Source organism: Chiloscyllium plagiosum, unplaced genomic scaffold (assembly GCF_037043375.1).
Source record: "Chiloscyllium plagiosum isolate Xiang-an unplaced genomic scaffold, Cpla_swu_hap1 HiC_scaffold_4, whole genome shotgun sequence".
NCBI lineage: Eukaryota > Metazoa > Chordata > Chondrichthyes > Orectolobiformes > Hemiscylliidae > Chiloscyllium > Chiloscyllium plagiosum.
This window is the reverse complement of record NW_028270142.1, coordinates 133,082,571-133,100,986: the sequence shown is the minus strand read 5'-3', so window position 1 is coordinate 133,100,986 and position 18,416 is coordinate 133,082,571. Positions and strand designations below refer to the sequence as shown.

At 42.3% G+C, this 18,416-nt stretch overlaps 1 protein-coding gene across 2 annotated transcripts in view; it reads left to right on the top strand.

Annotated features, from left to right (window-relative positions):
- LOC122548766 (piezo-type mechanosensitive ion channel component 2) overlaps positions 1–18,416 on the top strand; it is a 782,240-nt gene that overhangs the window by 163,857 nt on the left and 599,967 nt on the right. For both annotated transcript variants that reach the window (XM_087986703.1, XM_087986702.1), the window contains exon 2: positions 9,419–9,514. In XM_087986703.1, coding sequence (XP_087842829.1) covers positions 9,419–9,514 — 96 coding nt within the window. The remainder of the gene's footprint in view (positions 1–9,418; positions 9,515–18,416) is intronic.

Here is an 18,416-nt window from a genome sequence, read left to right as displayed (position 1 = left end):
AATTTAAGTACCTCTTGAATGTCCTGAAAGGAGATTTCCAAGGTCCTTCCTCTGCTAGGGTGCCTACTGACACTCCTCCTTTTGAGGAAGGTGCACCGTGTCTGAGTCAAGGTGATCTGACTTCCTATTGCCTTGCTGTTGGTGCTGAGGACCAATGTGTAGGGCAATAGATTTCAGGACTCTGCACATTTCAACAGACTTTGAGGTTGCTGGGCATCACTGACCATGTCTAATGGCCAGTTGATTGCATACTTTATGTAGCTGGATATAGTGTAGCAGTAGTCCGGCAGTCTCTGGTATACAAGGTCCTGGTGCTTCTGTGTCGTCTTGTGTGTGCAAGACAAATGATTTACCATGCTCAAAATCTAATTTGATTAATATCAGCGCTGTCAGATGAGGGGTCAAGAGATGATGCAGATGTCAAAAAGGTTATTTTGAGTTCCTATGAATTGGCACCAGAAGCATACAGGCAGTGGTTTAGAAACATAAAGAAGGAACCAGTCAGACTTATGTTGGGTTTGAAAGAATTAAACATAGCAATTTTCATAGATGGGTGTGGGCCTTAAAAATAGACAAAATATGTGAGGTTCTAAGAGAGATTATTCTGCTGAAGGAGTTCAAAAGTTCACTTCCATAGATGATAAGAACTTGTGGATGAACAGAAAGTTCAAGAAGTGAGAATAGTGGCAGAGTTGGCAGATGAATATGCATTGGTGCATTAAGTGAAATTTAACTTCCGACAGGAATTTCATCCTGTGAGGGATAAAAATTGGGAAAAGGGGAGATCCTTCAATACAAAACAAAGAATCGATCACACTCGGAATAGTTTACCACAGGTGAAAAAAGAAGCCCAAGGAGATGGAAGGACTCAGGTGTTTCCACTGTGTAAAGTGGGATACACAAAGTCTCAGTGCTGGTTGTTGAACGTCACTGGGGGAAAAGATGTGGTAAAAGAGGCTAAGCCAGTGGTATTAGTGGAAGTAGTAAAGGAAATCCAGGAAAGGTCAAGGAGCTGCAGAAGAGTGCACAGCCTAGGCAGGGCCTGGGTATTGAGTTAGTGCCCAATTTCTATAGAAACTTCACCTCTGTGGGTAAAGTTTATTCAGGAAAAACGGGGGAAAGAGAAACAAGGTATAATTTTAAGAGATACAGGATCTGGTCATTCTCTAATAGTAAGAGATGAAAGTATTTGCACTCTTTCTGACATGTTACCCAAGAGGGTGATCATTTGTGGAATGGATGGACAGAAATTTAACGTTCCCCTGTGTAAGATCAGGTTGGAGAACGAAATCAACACTGGAGAAGTAACAGTGGGAGTGATTGACATAGTTTCAGTTCCAGGAATACAGTTTGTTCTTGAGAATGACCTAGTAGGATCTAAGATGGGAGTGAAGCCCATTGTGGTGGAGAAGCCAAAGGGAAACCAGGGAACTGAAGAGTTAAAAGAAAAATAACCTGAAACTTTTCCAGACTGTGTAGTAACAAGATCCCAATTTCATAAGTTACAGCAAGAAGGAAAAACTGAAGAGAAAGACAAAGGAGTTGAGATTCAGTTAGCTGACACCCTGTTTGATGTAATAATACAGGAAAAACCTGAACAGGTAGAGGGTCAGGCAGACGTGTTTAATTCTGAAAGGCTAATGGACTTACAATAGAAAAATGAGACAATGAAAGATATATATATATATATTGACGCATACTCAGAAGGAATCAATGTATTCCTGAGGTTATTATCTTAAGGATAAAATCCTAAGACAAAAATGGAGACCACGGTGGGTTAGTACAAAGGATGAATGGGAGAAAGTGCACTAGATTGTGTTGCCGGTAGCATGCAGACAGGTAACACATGATTTACCAGTAGGAGATCATCTAGGTGTGAGGAATACTCAGGCTAAGGTGGAAAAGCATTTCTGTTGGCCTGGACTGCATAAAAATGTGGTTTAAATTTGCTGTATATGTCATATGTGTCAAATGGTAGGTAAGTCACAGACAATAATAAATGTGGCCAGTTTCCACATTCAAAGAACTTTTCAGATGGGTTATGATTGATTGTGTAGGTGCCCTCCAGAAAACTAAAAGTGGGAACCAGTATTTGCTAACTATAATGGATGATTCTACCAGAGGCAGTTCCCCTATTATGGAGTGTTAAAGCAAAAATGATGGTGGAGTTGCTGGTAGCTTTCTTTACCCAATATGGGCTGCCCAGGGAGATTCATTCAGACCAAGGGTCTAATTTTACTGCTGGACTATTTAAGGAAGTCCTGGATAGTTTAAGCATACAGCACTTTAAATCAAGTGCGTACCATCCTGAATCCCAGGGAGCCTTGGAAAGATGGCATGAGACCCTGAAGGCCAGTTAAGAGTGTACTGTCAGGATTACCTGAATGATTGAGACAAAGGCATCCCATTCATATTGTTTGCCATTAGAGATGCCCCAAATAAATCTACTGAGTTTACTCCCTTTGTGTTAATATTCAGACTTGAAATGAAAAGGTATTTGAAACTAACTAAAGAAAAATTGATAGGACTGCAGAAGGAAATCTCACACTTGGATTACGTATCTGAGGTGAGGGAGAGATTAAACCGAGTAGGTGAGTTAGCTAAACCGTACCTGAAGAGGGCACAGTATAGAATGAAGCAGGTGGCAGATAAAAAATCTAAAATTCAGATGTTTTCCGGTATTTTAGTATTGTTACCAGTGATAGGAGATCCCTTCAAAGCCAGGTTTAGTGGTACCTATCAAATTGAGGAAAAAGTTGAAGCAGGTAAACTATCTGGTCAGGATGCTGGTCAATATGTTGAAACCTAACTTTAATAGGTACAAGGAACTGGGGGAACAGGTGTTAGTTACTGCTTCAGAGTGAGGAATCAAATCCAGATGGTGTGAATTTTGATGTGCCTCAATATGTTAAATAACAAGGAAGCTCTTGAAGAATGGAACAGAATAGTGAGATACCTGTTTCAGGAGCAAAGAACCGGAGTTTTGTTGCAGTAGTATGAGGAATAGAATGGAGAGGACTAACACTATTGTGCATGGGGTGTAGTGGACAACGAAGAAGGTTACCTCAGATTATAACTGGCTGAGGAGTGGCAGATGGAGCTTAATTTAGGTAAATGCAAGGTGCTGCACTTTGGGAAAGCAAATCTTAGCAGGACTTATACACTTAATGGTAAGGTCCTCGGGAGTGCTGCTGAACAAAGAGACCTTGGAGTGCAGGTTCATAGCTCCTTGAAAGTAGAGACACAGGTAGATAAGATAGTGAAGAAGGTGTTTGATATGCTTTCCTTTATTAGTCAGAGCATCGAGTATAGGAGTTGGGAGGTCATGTTGTGGCTGTACAGGACATTGGTTAGGCCACTTTTGGAATATTGCGTGCAATTCAGGCAGCATGTTGTGAAACTTGAAAGGGTTCAGAAAAGATTTACAAGGATGTCGCCAGGGTTGGATGATTTGAGCTCGAGGGAGAGGCTGAATAGGCTGGGGCTGTTTTCCCTGGAGTGTCGAAGGCTGAGGGGTGACCTCATAGAGGTTTATAAAATCATGAGGGACATGGATAGGACAAATAGGCAAAGTCTTTTCCCTGGGTGAGTCCAGAACTAGAGGGCATAGGTTTAGGGTCAGAGGGGAAAGATATAAAAGGGACCTAAGGGGCAACTTTTTCATGCAGAGGGTGGTTCGTGTATGGAATGAGCTCCCAGAGGAAGTGGTGGAAGCTACATGATACTATAACTAGCTCCATTACCAGTGATTGTAGTGAAAGCCTTGGGCCTAAATTTGATGGAATGAAATTGGTTGCAAAAGATTCAGCTAGATTGGCTCAACATTTTTCAATTAGAAAATGACTACCTGAGTGAAGTCCTAATTAAATGCCTGGATGTTTTCCAGGAAGGTCGAGGGATTATCAGAGGAGTCAAAATAACTTGGTATGTTGACCAGGCAGCAAATTCCATGATTCTGCAAGGCCTGTTCAGTGTCATTGCTTTATGGGCACTTTTGAGACAGAATTCAAGACTGTAAAGTGAGGAAATCTTCAAGCCAGTCCAAATAGTGAACTGGGCAGCATTGGTCATACTAATTTTGAAACCTGGTGGATCATTTCACCTTTGTGGGAGATTTTAAATGAATGTGAAATTGTTTTTCACAGTTGGTTAGATGCCCAATCCCTTAATTAGAGGATTTGTATACAAAGCTATACAAAGGAGGTTTGATCTTTGGGAAATTTGACATGAGCTACACTTACTTCCTATTGCTTTTAGACCTGGATTCTCAGAAGTATGTTGCAATTAATACTTTTAAAAGTTTGTGCCGATCTGCAGCCCTCAATACCAATATGCAATTCAGCATGTCATCAGCCTATTCAACTTTTCAGTGAATGATTTAGCAAGGTGTACCTTAGGTCGCCATTACCTAGATTACATCCTGATAACAGGGAAAACTAATAAGGAACACTGAGAATTTGGATATAGTCTGAAGGTATGTTTCCAAGGCAAGCTATGTCAAAAAAGGGAAAAATGTGTGTTCCAGCTCCCCAAGTGACCTACTTGGGCTACAGGGCCGACAATACTGAGTGACACCAGTTGGAAGATGAAGTGAGGAGATCAAGGGTTACAGGGAAAAGGCAGGGGAAAGAGATTGAGAAGTATATCATCCATAATCAAATGATGGAACAGACTTGATTGGGTTCGGAAGAGATTTACAAGCATGTTGCAAGGGTTGGAGGATTTGAGCTACAGGCAGAGATTGAATAGGCTAGGACTGTTTTCCCTGGAGTGCCAGAGGCTGAGGGGTGACCACATAGCAGTTTGTAAAATCATGAAGAGCATGGATAGGATAAATAAACAAAGTCTTTTCCCTGGGGTGGGGAAGTCCAGAACGAGAGGGCATAGGTTTAGGGTGAGAAGGGAAAGATATAAAAGAGACCTAAGGGGCAACCTTTTCATGCAGAGGGTGGTACGTGTATGGAATGAGCTGCCAGAGGAAGTGTTGGAGGCTAGTACAATTGCAACATTTAAAAGGCATCTGGATGGGTATATGAATAGGAAGGGTTTGGAGGCATATGGGCCAGGAGCTGGCAGGTGGGACTAGATTGGGTTGGGGTATCAGGTTGGCATAGACGAGTTAGACCAAAAGGTCTGTTTCTGTGCTGTACATCTCTGACTCTGATTCTATGGCTAAATGGCCTAATTCTAGCCCTATATATTGTGGTATCTGGGCTTTCAGAGCATCTTGGAGAAAGTGAGGACTACAGATGCTGGAGCTCAGAGCTGAAAAATGTGTTGCTGGAAAAGCGCAGTAGGTCAGGCAGCATCCAAGGAGCAGGAGAATCGACGTTTCGGGCATAAGCCCTTCTTCGGGAATGAGGAAGGTGTGCCAAACAGGCTAAGATAAAAGGTAGGGAGGAGGTACTTGGGGGAGGGGCATTGGGAATGCGATAGGTGGATAGGCTGGAGAGGGGGTGGGGGATGAAGAGGTCAGGAAGAAGATTGCAGGTAAAGAAGGTGGTGCTGAGTCCAAGGGTTGGGACTGAGATAAGGTAGGGGGAGGGGAAATGAGGAAGCTGGAGAAAACACAGCCCCCACTCCCACCTCCAGCCCCACATCAGGTCCTAGCTCCCAACCCTGCCGTATTTTCACCATTCCTCCAGACCTCCCCCTCTCTGAGGATGAAAGATCAGTCCTCAGCAGAGGCCTCACCTGCATCCCCCTATGCTCCCGGATTAACGAATTCAACACACGGCGAGACATCGAACAATTCTTCCGCCGCCTTCGCCTCCCCGTCTACTTCTTCAACCAGGACTCCAGCCCACCTTCTGACGACCCCTTCTCCTGCCTCTAACACAGCCCATCCACCTGGACACCCCGTGCTGACCTCTTACTCGCCCTCGGTCTCTTCATAGCCAATTGCTGCCGCGACATTAACCGCCTCAACCTGTCCACCCCTTTTACCCACTCCAACCTCTCACCCTCATAACATGCAGCCCTCGATTCCCTCCGCTCCAACCCCAACCTCACTATCAAACCGGCAGACAAGGGAGGCGCGGTGGTAGTTTGGTGCAGCGATCTTTACATTGCTGAGGCTAAACGCCAGCTCAAGGACACCTCCTCCTACTGCCCCCTTGACCATGATCCCACTCCCCGCCACCAAACCACCATCTCCCAGACCATCCATCACCTCAGGGGATCTCCCATCCACCGCCTCCAACCTCGTAGTCCCACAACCCCACTCTGCCCGTTTCTACCTCCTGCCTAAAATCCACAAACCTGACTGCCCCGGCCGACCCATTGTCTCAGCCTACTCCTGCCCCACCGAACTCATGTCTGCATACCTCGACACGGTCCTGTCCCCCTTAGCCCAAGAACTCCCCACCTACGTTCGGGACACCACCCACGCCCTCCACCTCCTCCATGATTTTCGCTTCCCTGGCCCCCAACGCCTTATCTTCACCATGGACATCCAGTCCCTATACACCTCCATCCCCCATCACTAAGGCCTCAAAGCCCTCCGCTTCTTCCTTTCCCGCCGACCCAACCAGTACCCTTCCACTGACACCTTCCTTCGACTGACTGAACTGGTCCTCACTCTTAACAACTTCTCTTTCCAATCCTCCCACTTCCTCCAAACCAAAGGAGTAGCCATGGGCACCCGCATGGGCCCCAGCAATGCCTGCCTCTTCGTTGGATATATGGAACAGTCCATCTTCCGCAGCTACACTGGCACCACCCCCCACCTTCTCCTCCGCTACATCGATGACTGTATCAGCGCTACCTCGTGCTCCCACGAGGAGGTTGAACAGTTCATCCACTTTACTAACACCTTCCACCCTGACCTCAAATTTACCTGGACTGTCTCAGACTCCTCCCTCCCCTTCCTAGACCTCTCCATTTCTATCTCGGGCGACTGACACAACACGGATATTTACTATAAAACGACCGACTCCCACAGCTACCTAGATTACACCTCCTCCCACCCTGCCCCCTATAATAAAAATCCCATATTCCCAATTCCTTCGCCTCCGCCGCATCTGCTCCCAGGAGGACCAATTCCAATACCGAACAACCCTCCTTCTTCAAAGACCGCAATTTCCCCTCAGACGTGGTTGACGATGCTCTCCACCACATCTCCTCCACATCTCCTCCACTTCCTGCTCCTCCGCCCTTGAACCCCGCCCCTCCAATCGTCACCAGGACAGAACCCCACTGGTCCTCACCTACCACTCCACCAACTTCCAGATACATCGTATCATCCTTCGTCATTTCCGCAACCTCCAAACAGACCCCACCCCCAAGGATATATTTCCCTCCCCTCCCCTATCAGCATTCCAGAAAGACCACTCCCTCCGCGACTCCCTCGTCAGGTCCACACCCCCCGCCAACCCAACCTCCACTCCTGGCACCTTCCCCTGCAACCGCAAGAAATGCAAAACTTGCACTCACACCTCCCGCCTCACTTCCCTCCAAGGCCCCAAGGGATCCTTCCATATCCATCACAAATTCACCTGCACCTCCACACACATCATTTACTGCATCCGCTGCACCGGACGTGGACTCCTCTACATTGGGGAGATAGGCCGCCTACTTGCGGAACGTTTCAGAGAACACCTCTGGGACACCCGCACCAACCAATCCAACCGCTCCGTGGCTGAACACTTTAACTCCCCCTCCCACTCCGCCAAGGACATGCAGGTCCTTGGCCTCCTCCATCTCCAGACCATGGCAACATGACGCCTGGAGGAAGAGCGCCTCATCTTCCGTCTAGGAACCCTCCAACCACAAGGGATGAATGCAGATTTCTCCAGCTTCCTCATTTCCCCTCCCCCCACCTTATCTCAGTCCCAACCCTCGGACTCAGCACCGCCTTCTTGACCTGCAATTTTCTTCACCACCTCTCTGCCCCCACCCCCTCTCTGGCCTATCATCCTCACCTTAACCTCCTTCCACCTATCGCATTCCCAATGCCCCTCCCCCAAGTCCCTCCTCCCCACCTTCCAGAGCATCTTGACATACATCCTGTAACATATGTCTCATCTCAAACAATCTGAACATCAGAATATTTAGGCCATTAAGGGGAGATGTGATGCCTTAGTAGTATTATCACTTGACTCATAATGCAGAGGCTCACGTAATTTTCTGGTGACCTGGCTTCAAATCCCATTATGTCAGATGGTGGAATTTATAATTCAGTAAAATCTGCGATTAAATGTATCATGATGACCAGAAAACTGTCAATATGTCAGAAAAAAAATCTATCTGATTCACTAATGCTCTTTAGAAAAGGAAATCTGCCATCCGAACCTGGCCTACATGTGACACCAGACCCAAAGCAATGTGGTTGACTCTTAACTACCCCCCCGTCAGCAATTAGAGTTAGGCAATAAATACTGGACTAGCCAACAATGCACACATCCTGTAAAATGAAAAAGAAAATTGGCAATTAATTAGAATGGTTATTACACATTAAAGCTTAAACACATTATTAATCACACAACACCAGGTTAACGTCCAACAGGTTTATTTGGAAGCACTAGCTTTCGGAGCGCTGCTCCTTCACGAGGTGGTTGTGGAGTATAAGATCGTAAGACACCTAATTTTATAGGAGAAAGTGAGGTCTGCAGATGCTGGAGATCAGAGCTGGAAATGTGTTGCTGGAAAAGCGCAGCAGGTCAGGCAGCATCCAGGGAACAGGAGAATCGACGTTTCGGGAATAAGCCCTTCTTCAGGAATGGGGAAAGTTTGTCCAGCAGGCTAAGATAAAAGGTAGGGAGGAGGGACTTGGGGGAGGGGCGTCGGAAATGTGATGCATCACACTGGAAACATTTGCTAAAATATTCTGTGCCTTACGATCTTATAGTCCGCAACCACGTGATGAAGGAGCAGCACTCTGAAAGCTAGTGCTTCCAAATAAACTTGTTGGACTATAACCTGCTGTTGTGTGATTTTTAATGTTGCCAGGGTTGGAGGATTTGAGCTATTGGGAGTGGTTGAATACATAGGGACTGGTTGAATGTGATTTATATATGAAAGAACTGAAACCAACATGTTCATTCTAAAAGATGAGACTTAGCAAACAATCCAGGTCTTTTTCAATATATAATTTCAGTTACATCACACTGTAAACTTTTGCTCTAAATTCTTTGTCTTACGATCTTATACTCCACAAACACCTGATGAAGGATCAGTGCTCTGAAAGCTAGTGCTTCCAAATAACTCTGTTGAACTATAACCTGGTGTTATGTGATTTTTAACTTTGCACACTCCAATCCAACACCAGCACCTCCAAATCATAAACACATTATTACACACTACACTTAAACATTGAATAAATAAGTAATGCATAATATGTTTTTTGGAAATAAACAGTAATCCCAAGTTACTTCTCAGACCACAGAAATGATTATTATTCTTTTCACTTGTCTTTCAGCATGTTTGTTTCGATACAATGGGCTATCGTTTGTGTACCTCATTTTTCTCCTCCTTATTCCTCTTTTTTCTGAACCCACAAAAAAGACAATGCAAGGTAAGAAATTGTGAATTATTATTTTGTATGCAAGCTGTGTATGATTGTATTTAATGTGTAATTGATAGCTCAGGAATTAATGATTCATTCTCATGAGTGTTGCTGAAAACACCAATATTTATTTCCCAAATCGAATTCCCTTAAGCTGATAGTGATAGTTTGCTGCCTTAAACTGCTGCAGTCTATGTGATACATGTATCACAATGCTATTAAGAATTTTTAGTTTTATCCCAGCTGCAAAGAAGAAATATACTTCCAATGCAGGATTAATTCCAACCTAGCTCAGTGATACCCCACGGAAGCTAAGGTACTGCTGAGGCTTCACAGCTGTCAGACCATGCTGTACATCTCTAACTTAGCTAACAGCATCTTCAGCTTGCCTGAGGTCTTTAGCTAAATGGTCAATCTGAAGGCAGCTAATTAGATAGCAACCTCTGGAGCATTGCCAAATGCATCGCAGGGCTGTCTTCTATAGATAAGGAATCCCTTCATTTTGGTTCAGTATCCCTACATGATATGAAACCAGACAATTTCTGCAATGATATTGCTCAGCTTTTGACAAAATCAACGTTTAAAAAAAAGGGTTAAACAGCATCCTTAACTCCTTTGACAGCCTTAAATTATTCTCAATCAAATCCCTTAATAACCCACCAATAACAGTGCCTATATCCACATAATTATTACACTAATTCACAAAAGTAACACTGCTCACAGTTATCAATATTCTAAGATCTCATTACATTAGCAGACCTTAAACCACACATCAGTTTAAATTTTGTAAAATTGACATGTATGAAAACATGAATTCGGAGAAGGATTAGGCTTCTTGTCCACTTGAGTCTGCTTTGCCAATTAATAAGGTCATGGCTGATTTGATTACAAGCCTACTGCATAGAATCTCTTACTATCTGTTTTTATATATCAAACTTCTTTTCACATTTTATTTTTCCTTCCTTTTTAATCTTTTATGTGGAGGTGCCGGTGTTGGACTGGGGTGGACAAAGTTGAATTGAAGTGAACTGAATATATTGTCATGTATACCAAGGCACAATAAAAAGCTTTGTCTTGCGAGCAATACAGGCAAATCACATAGTTAAATGCATATATAAGTAAATAATAGGTAAACGGCGGCAAAAACAAAAACAATCACATGACACCAAGTTATAGTCCAACAAGTTTATTCAGAAGTACAAGCGCATCAGTGTATGACATTATGATCTTTTGCTGTAGGTTCAGCATCCTGTGATCCTACTCCACTAGCTACCTGATGAAGGAGCAACGCTCCAAAAGCTTGTACTTCCAAATAAACCCGTTGGACTATAACCTGGCATTGTGTGATTTTTAACTTCAGTCTTTTAGTCATTCTTTGCCTTTGTTTAGATTTTATTCAAACTTCTGACCACCCATCCTAGCACAGTTGCATGTGTTTCCTGTAATTTTGATAACATATTTAACTCTTTTAATTTAATCTGTTTGAAATGTCCTTGGAATTTTAATTTCAAGTTAGAATGTCCCTTTCTGTGTATTCTGAAATATCCCTTAAAATATCTGCCATTGCATCTCTGTTGATCTATCCATTTATCCAATTAACCAGATCATTTTAGCTAGGTATTCTTTTATGCCCTCATAATTTCCCTTATTTATATGTATAACATTAGACTTGCACCCACTCCCTCAACCAAGTACAATTCAATACTATTATGATTGCTACCACTTTGGGGCCACTTTCATTACAAAGCTATCAGTTAATCATACCTTGTAACACAATATCAGGCCTAGTATAGGGTCAGTTCTGCTCAGCTTCAGAATGTAGGAGCAAATTACTGCAGATGCTGGAATATGTGCTGAAAGCAAAAAATGCTGGAGATCTCAATGCGTCGGGCAGCATCCATGGAGAGAGAGCAAGCTAATGTTTTGAGTCTGGATGACCTTTTATCTATTAGCTTGCTTTCTGTCCATGGATGCTGCCTAACCCACTGTGATCTTTAGCATTCTTTGTTTTCAGTACAGCTCTAGAATGTACTGCTCTAAGAAACTGTCCCAAATACATTTTTGAAGTCCTCATCTAGGCTACCTTTTACTGATCTGATTTTTCTAGTCCATAAGTAAATTAAAGTCCTGCTTTCTGATAAGCACCTATTATTTGCTCCTCTGTACTCCATTCTACCATGTGGTTAATAATATAGGGCCTGTGTGCACCATCCTCCCAAGTGACTTCTTGCAGAGAAAAATAGAAAATAGGTGCAGAAAAGGCATTCAGCCCTTCGAATCTGCTCTGCCATTCAGTATGAGCATAGCTAATCATCCAACTCAGCACCCTGTTCCACTTTCTCTCCATACCCTTTGGTTCCCTTTATCCCTGAGAAATGGATCTAATATAGATGCATAAAACATTCAAAGTTTTTGTCTCTGCCACATTGTGTGGCCGGGGATTCCACAGGCTCATCACTTTCTGGGGAAAAAATTCTCCCTCATCTTCATTTTAAATGGCCCATCCTGTGTCGTAAACTGTGGTTGTTCACTTACTGGGAACATCATCTTTTGGCTACCCTATCTAGTCCTCTTAGGATTATATAAGTTTCTTTGAGAGAGTCTCCATCATCACCATTAACCAGTCCATCATACATCAGTCTTAACTATTCCGGGAATCAGTCTGGTAAACCTCCATTTTATTCCTTCTGTAGCTAGAACATCTTTCCACTGATAAGGAGACACAATATTTCAGGTGTGGTTTCATCAAGGCCCTGTACAATTTTAGCAAGATATTCCCACTCTAGTACTCAAATCCTTTGCTATGAAGACCAACGTACCATTTGTTGCCTTTACTACCTCCTGCGTCTGCATGCTAACTTTCAATGACTGGTGTATGAGGATACCCAGGTCTCATTGCACATTCTCCTCTCTCAATTCATAGCCATTCAGATAAGAATCTGTCTTCATATTTTTCAAACCAAAATGGATAACCTCACATTTATCCACATTACACTGCATCTGCTATGCATTTGTCCACCCATTCAGCTTGCCCAAATCACACTGAAGCATCTCTGCATCCTCATCGCAGCTCAGATCTTGATCAGATGGGCCAATGGGCTGAGAAGTGGCAGGTGGAGTTTAATTTAGATAAATACGAGGTGCTGCATTTTGGAAAAGCAAATCTTAGAGGACTTATACTCTTAATGGTAAGGTCCGAGAGTGTTGCGGAACAAAGAGACCTTGGAGTGCAGATTTATAGCTCCTTTGAAGGTGGAGTCACAGGTAGATAGGATAGTGAAGAAGGCATTTGGTATGCTTTCCTTTATTAGTCAGAGTATTGAGTACAGGTGTTGGGAGGTCATGTTGCAGTTGTACGGGACATTGGTTCGGCCACTGTTGGAATATTGTGTGCAATTCTGGTCTCCTTCCTATCGAAAAGATGTTGTGAAACTTGAAAGGGTTCAGAAAAGAATTTAAAAAATGTTGCCAGTGTTGGAGGATTTGAGCTATAGAGAGAGGTTGAACAAGCTAGGGCTGTTTTACCTGGAGTGTCCGAGGCTGAGTGGTGACCTTATAGAGGTTTATAAAATCATGAGGGGCATGCATAAGATAAATAGACAAAGTATTTTCCCTGGCGTGGAGGAGTTCAGAACTAGACGGCATGGGTTTAGGGTGAGAGGAGAAAGATATAAAAGAGACCTAAAGGGCAACTCATTCATTCAGAGGGTGGTTCGTATATGGAATGAGCTGCCAGAGGAAGTGGTGGAAGCTAGTACAATTGCAACATTTAAAAGGCATCTGGATGGATATATGAATAGGAAGGATTTGGAAGGATATGGGCCAGGTGGTGGCAGGTGAGACTAGATTGGGTTGGGATATCTGGTTGGCATGGACAAGTTGGACAGAAGGGTCTTTTCTGTGTTGTACATCTCGATGACTCACCCTTCCAACTAGCTTTGTCATTTGCACATTTGAAGATTTCATTTAAAGATGTCACAGTTGGAGAAATCACATTGGCGTATAATAGAAAGCATTCTGAAAAGCTAAATAAACCATGTCCAATGACTCACCCTCATCAACTCTACTAGTTGCATCCTTGAAGAATTCCAGTAGATTTGTCAAGTATGATTTACCTTTTATTCATCTATTTTGGCTCCGTACAATCCTAGCACTGTTTTCCATGTGCTCAGCTATTACAAGTTTTATAATAAATTCTTGCATTTTCCCAACTACCAATGCCAGGCTGACTGGTCTATATTTACCAGTTTTATCACTATCTCCCATTTCAAATAGGTAGGTTATATTAGCTACATTCCAGTATGAATTGTTACAGAGTCTAAAATGTCTTGGAAGCTGACCACCAATGCATCCACTATTTCTAGGGCCACTTCTTTAAATATTCTGGGATGTAGGTTATCAGGACCTGGGACTTATTGTCCTTCAATTCCATCAATTTCAGAACACCATTTCCCTACTAATATTGATTTCATTCAGTTCCTCCCTCTCACCAAAACCTAACGTTTCTGAAATATTATTTATGTCCTCACTTTTTGCACAAAGAACCAAATTATGTATTTAGTTGGTCAGCCATTTCTTTGTTCCCCATTTTAAATTTCTGTTTCTGATTTTAAGGGACCTATATTTGTCTTCACCAATCTTTCTCTTCACATACCTATAGAAATTTCTATAATCAGTTTTTATGTTCATTGCAAGTTTGCTCTCATACTCCTTTTTCCTTTCGTTAATCCTTTTATCCTCCTTTGCTAAAACTTATCTGCTTCAACTCCTCGGGTCTGGTGTCTTTTGCTGGCCAATTGGTATACCTCTTCCTTGGACCTCATATTATCTTTAATTTATATACCATGGTTTGGCTACTTTTTTTTGTTTTAGATAGCAATGAACGATTGTTGCAGTTCCCTGTGCGCTGTTTAAGTGTTTGCCATTGTCTTTTGATCACCATTCCTAAAGTACTGTAAGACCACATGTAAAAGGAAAAGGAGAATGCTGTTTGGTCCCTTGAGCCTGTTCTGTCATTCACTAGGATCTTGGCTAATCTGACATTTCCCATGTCCATTTTGCTGCAGTTTCCTCATAACTCTTGATTCCCCTTCTGATCAAGAGTCTGTCTATCTCAGGCTAAATATTCATCAAGGACTCTGCCCTCACAGCTCTCTGTGATAAAGAGTTCCAAAGACTTCCAACCCTCTATGAGAAGAAATTCCTCCTCATCTCATTGGAATTCCTTTATTCTGAGACTATTCCATCTGGCCCTAGACTCTCCCATAAGGGAAAATATCCTCTTAGCATTTCCCCCATCAAGCCCATTAAGAATGCTAGATGTTTCAATGAGATCACCTCTCATTCTTCTGAACTCCAGAGAGTAGATTCCCAACTTATTTAGCATTTGCTGACAAAACAGTCTCTTCAAACTGGGAGTCATCCTAGTAAATCATCTATGAACTGCCTCCAATGAAATGTTATCTTTCTATTATGACACGGAAGGTCCAATCCCCTCTGTTTATTAAACCAAACACCCAGAAAAGCTCAACTCATCTTGTAATCCATTAAAATGTGAGTGAGCGACAAGAGCTCCTAATTTCCACTATTTAAGTTTTAAAAATTCAATTTATTTTTCTAACTTCAATAGTGAACATTAACCAAAAAAACTATTCACAAGTCCAAGCTCCCCTTTCTCTTAATTACTTACTATCTGACTCCAACTCTGCAAAAATATGATGGTCCAAAAAGACAATTATTAAAATTATATTAACTCCATCTGAAAACCAGAGTCTGTCGTCTTCTGTGACTTCACTCTTCTGGCTACTGATCTCCCTGAGTCATCTTCTTTCATTTTACTGTATGTTTCACATGAAAACTACCTTTAATGTAGAGTGTTTTCTAATTTATTTGACAGCAAGATGTTAGATTGGCAGTTAGTTCTCTGGTTCTAAAGCTGTTGCTCTCTGACCAATTTTCAAAATGTCCATGTTCTTATACCACCCAACATCAGATTGTCTCATTGGTTTGATGTTGGCAAAACAATAAATTTAAACTCGATTGGGTTTTAGTATCCTTGGGCATAAGTTAAACTGGTTAAATTCGAATTGTTGTCAAAACATCAACCAAAACACAGGTATCCATTTCTTAGCCAAACATTACATACAGCAGTCCCTCTGTATCTGCAGGAGATATGTTCCAAACCCTACCGCGAAAGCCTAAAACCGCAGATAGTGCAAACCCATTCATTTAAATGGGAAATGTACTTTCCCAGCAGCCTTCTGGTCCCTGGTTCTGGAACGTTCCCTTTTATATGTTTGGGCTATGGTAAACCGCAGGTAGCTGAAACCGCTGTAACCGGACCCGCAGATACAGGGGTTGCCCTGTGTTTTCAATGTTCCAGTGCATACTGGGACTGCTATCCAGTCATGTACACAGGTGCTTGAAATCTTTCAGTTCAAAAAGCATTCACTCTTTCTTAAAGGTACAGTACATGCCTTCAACTTCATAATATTAACTTAGCAGGACAAAAACTGCTCTAGAAGTGGTCTAACCAGCACCTTGTATAGTTACAGTATGACTTCCCTACTGTTATACTCCAACCCCTTGAAATAAGGTCCAACATTCTATTAGCCTTCCTGATTACTTGCTTTAAGTAACATTCCCAAATCTATCATAGATAATTCATGCTTCACACCATCAAAGTTTCCTCTATTTAGAATTAGGATCTCGTCTCAGAATCACTTTCCATCACGATGCAGAATTCAATCATGTTATGTTCACTCATCCCCAATGGATTTCACACAATTGATTGACAATTATCTCTTTCTAATTAGGGGAGAAAGTGAGGTCTGCAGATGCTGGAGATCAAAGTTGAAACTTTATTGCTGGAACAGCACAGCAGGTCAGGCAGCATCCAGGGAACAGGAGATTCGACGTTTCGGGCACAGGCCCTTCTTCAGGAATGATTCCTGAAGAAGGGCCTGTGCCCGAAACGTCGAATCTCCTGTTCCCTGGATGCTGCCTGACCTGCTGTGCTGTTCCAGCAATAAAGTTTCAACTTTGATCTCCAGCATCTGCAGACCTCACTTTCTCCTCGAAGATTTCAACCTACTGCGAATCCTCTTACAAGGATGCCTTCCTTGAAGAAGCTCTCTGCCTCTCCATTCCTGAAGAAGGGCCTGTGCCCGAAACGTCGAATCTCCTGTTCCCTGGATGCTGCCTGACCTGCTGTGCTGTTCCAGCAATAAAGTTTCAACTCTCTTTCTAATTACAATACCAAGTCTAGGATGGTCTCTTCTCTCATTGGTTCCTCAATGTGTTAGTCCAAAGAATCATCCTGTATAATTCATAAATTCCTTCTATACAGAATTGATACTAATTTGATTTATCCAATCTTTATGCAGATTTGTCACCCATCATTAAAGATTTTGTTTTATTGTATAAATCTCTAATTTCTTGTTTAATGCTATTACTAACATCACCCTTATAGTTTGGGGTTTTTGTACAGTCCCCATTAATAATTTTTGCCCCTTGTAGTTTCTCAGCTCTACCCATAGAGCTTTTATGTAGTTGGACCCAATATCTTCCCTCATTATTGCATTCATTTCCTCTTTAACTAGCAACTTCACTGCTCTTATCTTGTAGTCTGCCGTTCCTAAATATTGAATCCCCTGGATATTCAGTTCCTATCCCCAGTCACCCTGCAGCCATGTATCTGTAATCCTGACTATCCCATACCTGTTTTCTGCACAAAGCCATAAGACTTGCCATTTTTAACATTACTTGCCCATTCCCATAATTTTCCATTGTGTCCCTTTGGTTTTAGCCCTTGATTTGTCTGCTTACCACTTTTCTTATTCCCCTCTCTTTTCTATCTACTTAAATTTTGAAATTTAAAGATTTTAAACACATAGGTAAAAGTAAAATCCCATTATTCTCAAAACCGCCCTTCATAAATTGAAAAGAAACAAAATAGCTTTTGTATAACGCTCTAAACACACCTCAACCACAGAATCCCAAAGTACTACTTGCACAATATTCATAGCAGAGTCTCTGTATCCAACACCTGGGTCAGTTTAAGTTATTTGTGACTTCAGTCTTTAGATGGGAACTGCAGATATCTTCTTCCTGAAGCTTTGACACACCTACTTAATTATATTCAGCTTAAATAATTTCTTTAGAGTTTTATCACCAAATCCTCACTCTAAGGCAACCTAGTTCGCAAACCCACTAATTACTAATTTGAAAACCAGAACTCAAACTTACAAACATTATCCATAATGATAGAGTAGTCCAGCAAATCACAGCAAAACAGAAGGCCGAAGCATTTACAGTCCCTTTACCCAGACGTGCTATGTGGATGATCTATATTAGCCACTCCCCAATGTCCTGAGCATCAGAGGGACCAATCTTCAGATTTATTTCACTCCCGTGATATCAAGAGACGGTGAAGGCATTAGATATTGCAAAGGCTGTTGAACTTGACAAAACTCTGATAATAGCACTGAAGGCTTTTGCCCCAGTGCTAGATGCTCACCTCTCAATTAGTTCTAGTATATCTGCGACATTTGTTGTGGAATGAGACCTTCCATCACTTCAATGGCAATTGAGCATAGACTAACTGTTAGTAATAGTTTGCCATGGATTTGTCCTGTCTTTTGTGCATCCCAATCTATGCTGAATAACCATTAAAGTGATGGAAGGCCTCATCGACAGTGCTATTAAACAGCACTTTCTCAGCAATGATCTATTCACTGATGCCCAGTTTGGGTTCTGCCAGAGCCAATTTGCTCCTGACCCTATTACAGCCTTAATCCAAACAAGGACAAAAGAGCTGAACCTCAGAGTTGAGGTAAGAATGACTGCATTTGACATAAAGCAGCTTTTGACCAATTGTGGAAGCAAGGACCCTTGACAAAATGTGAGTCTG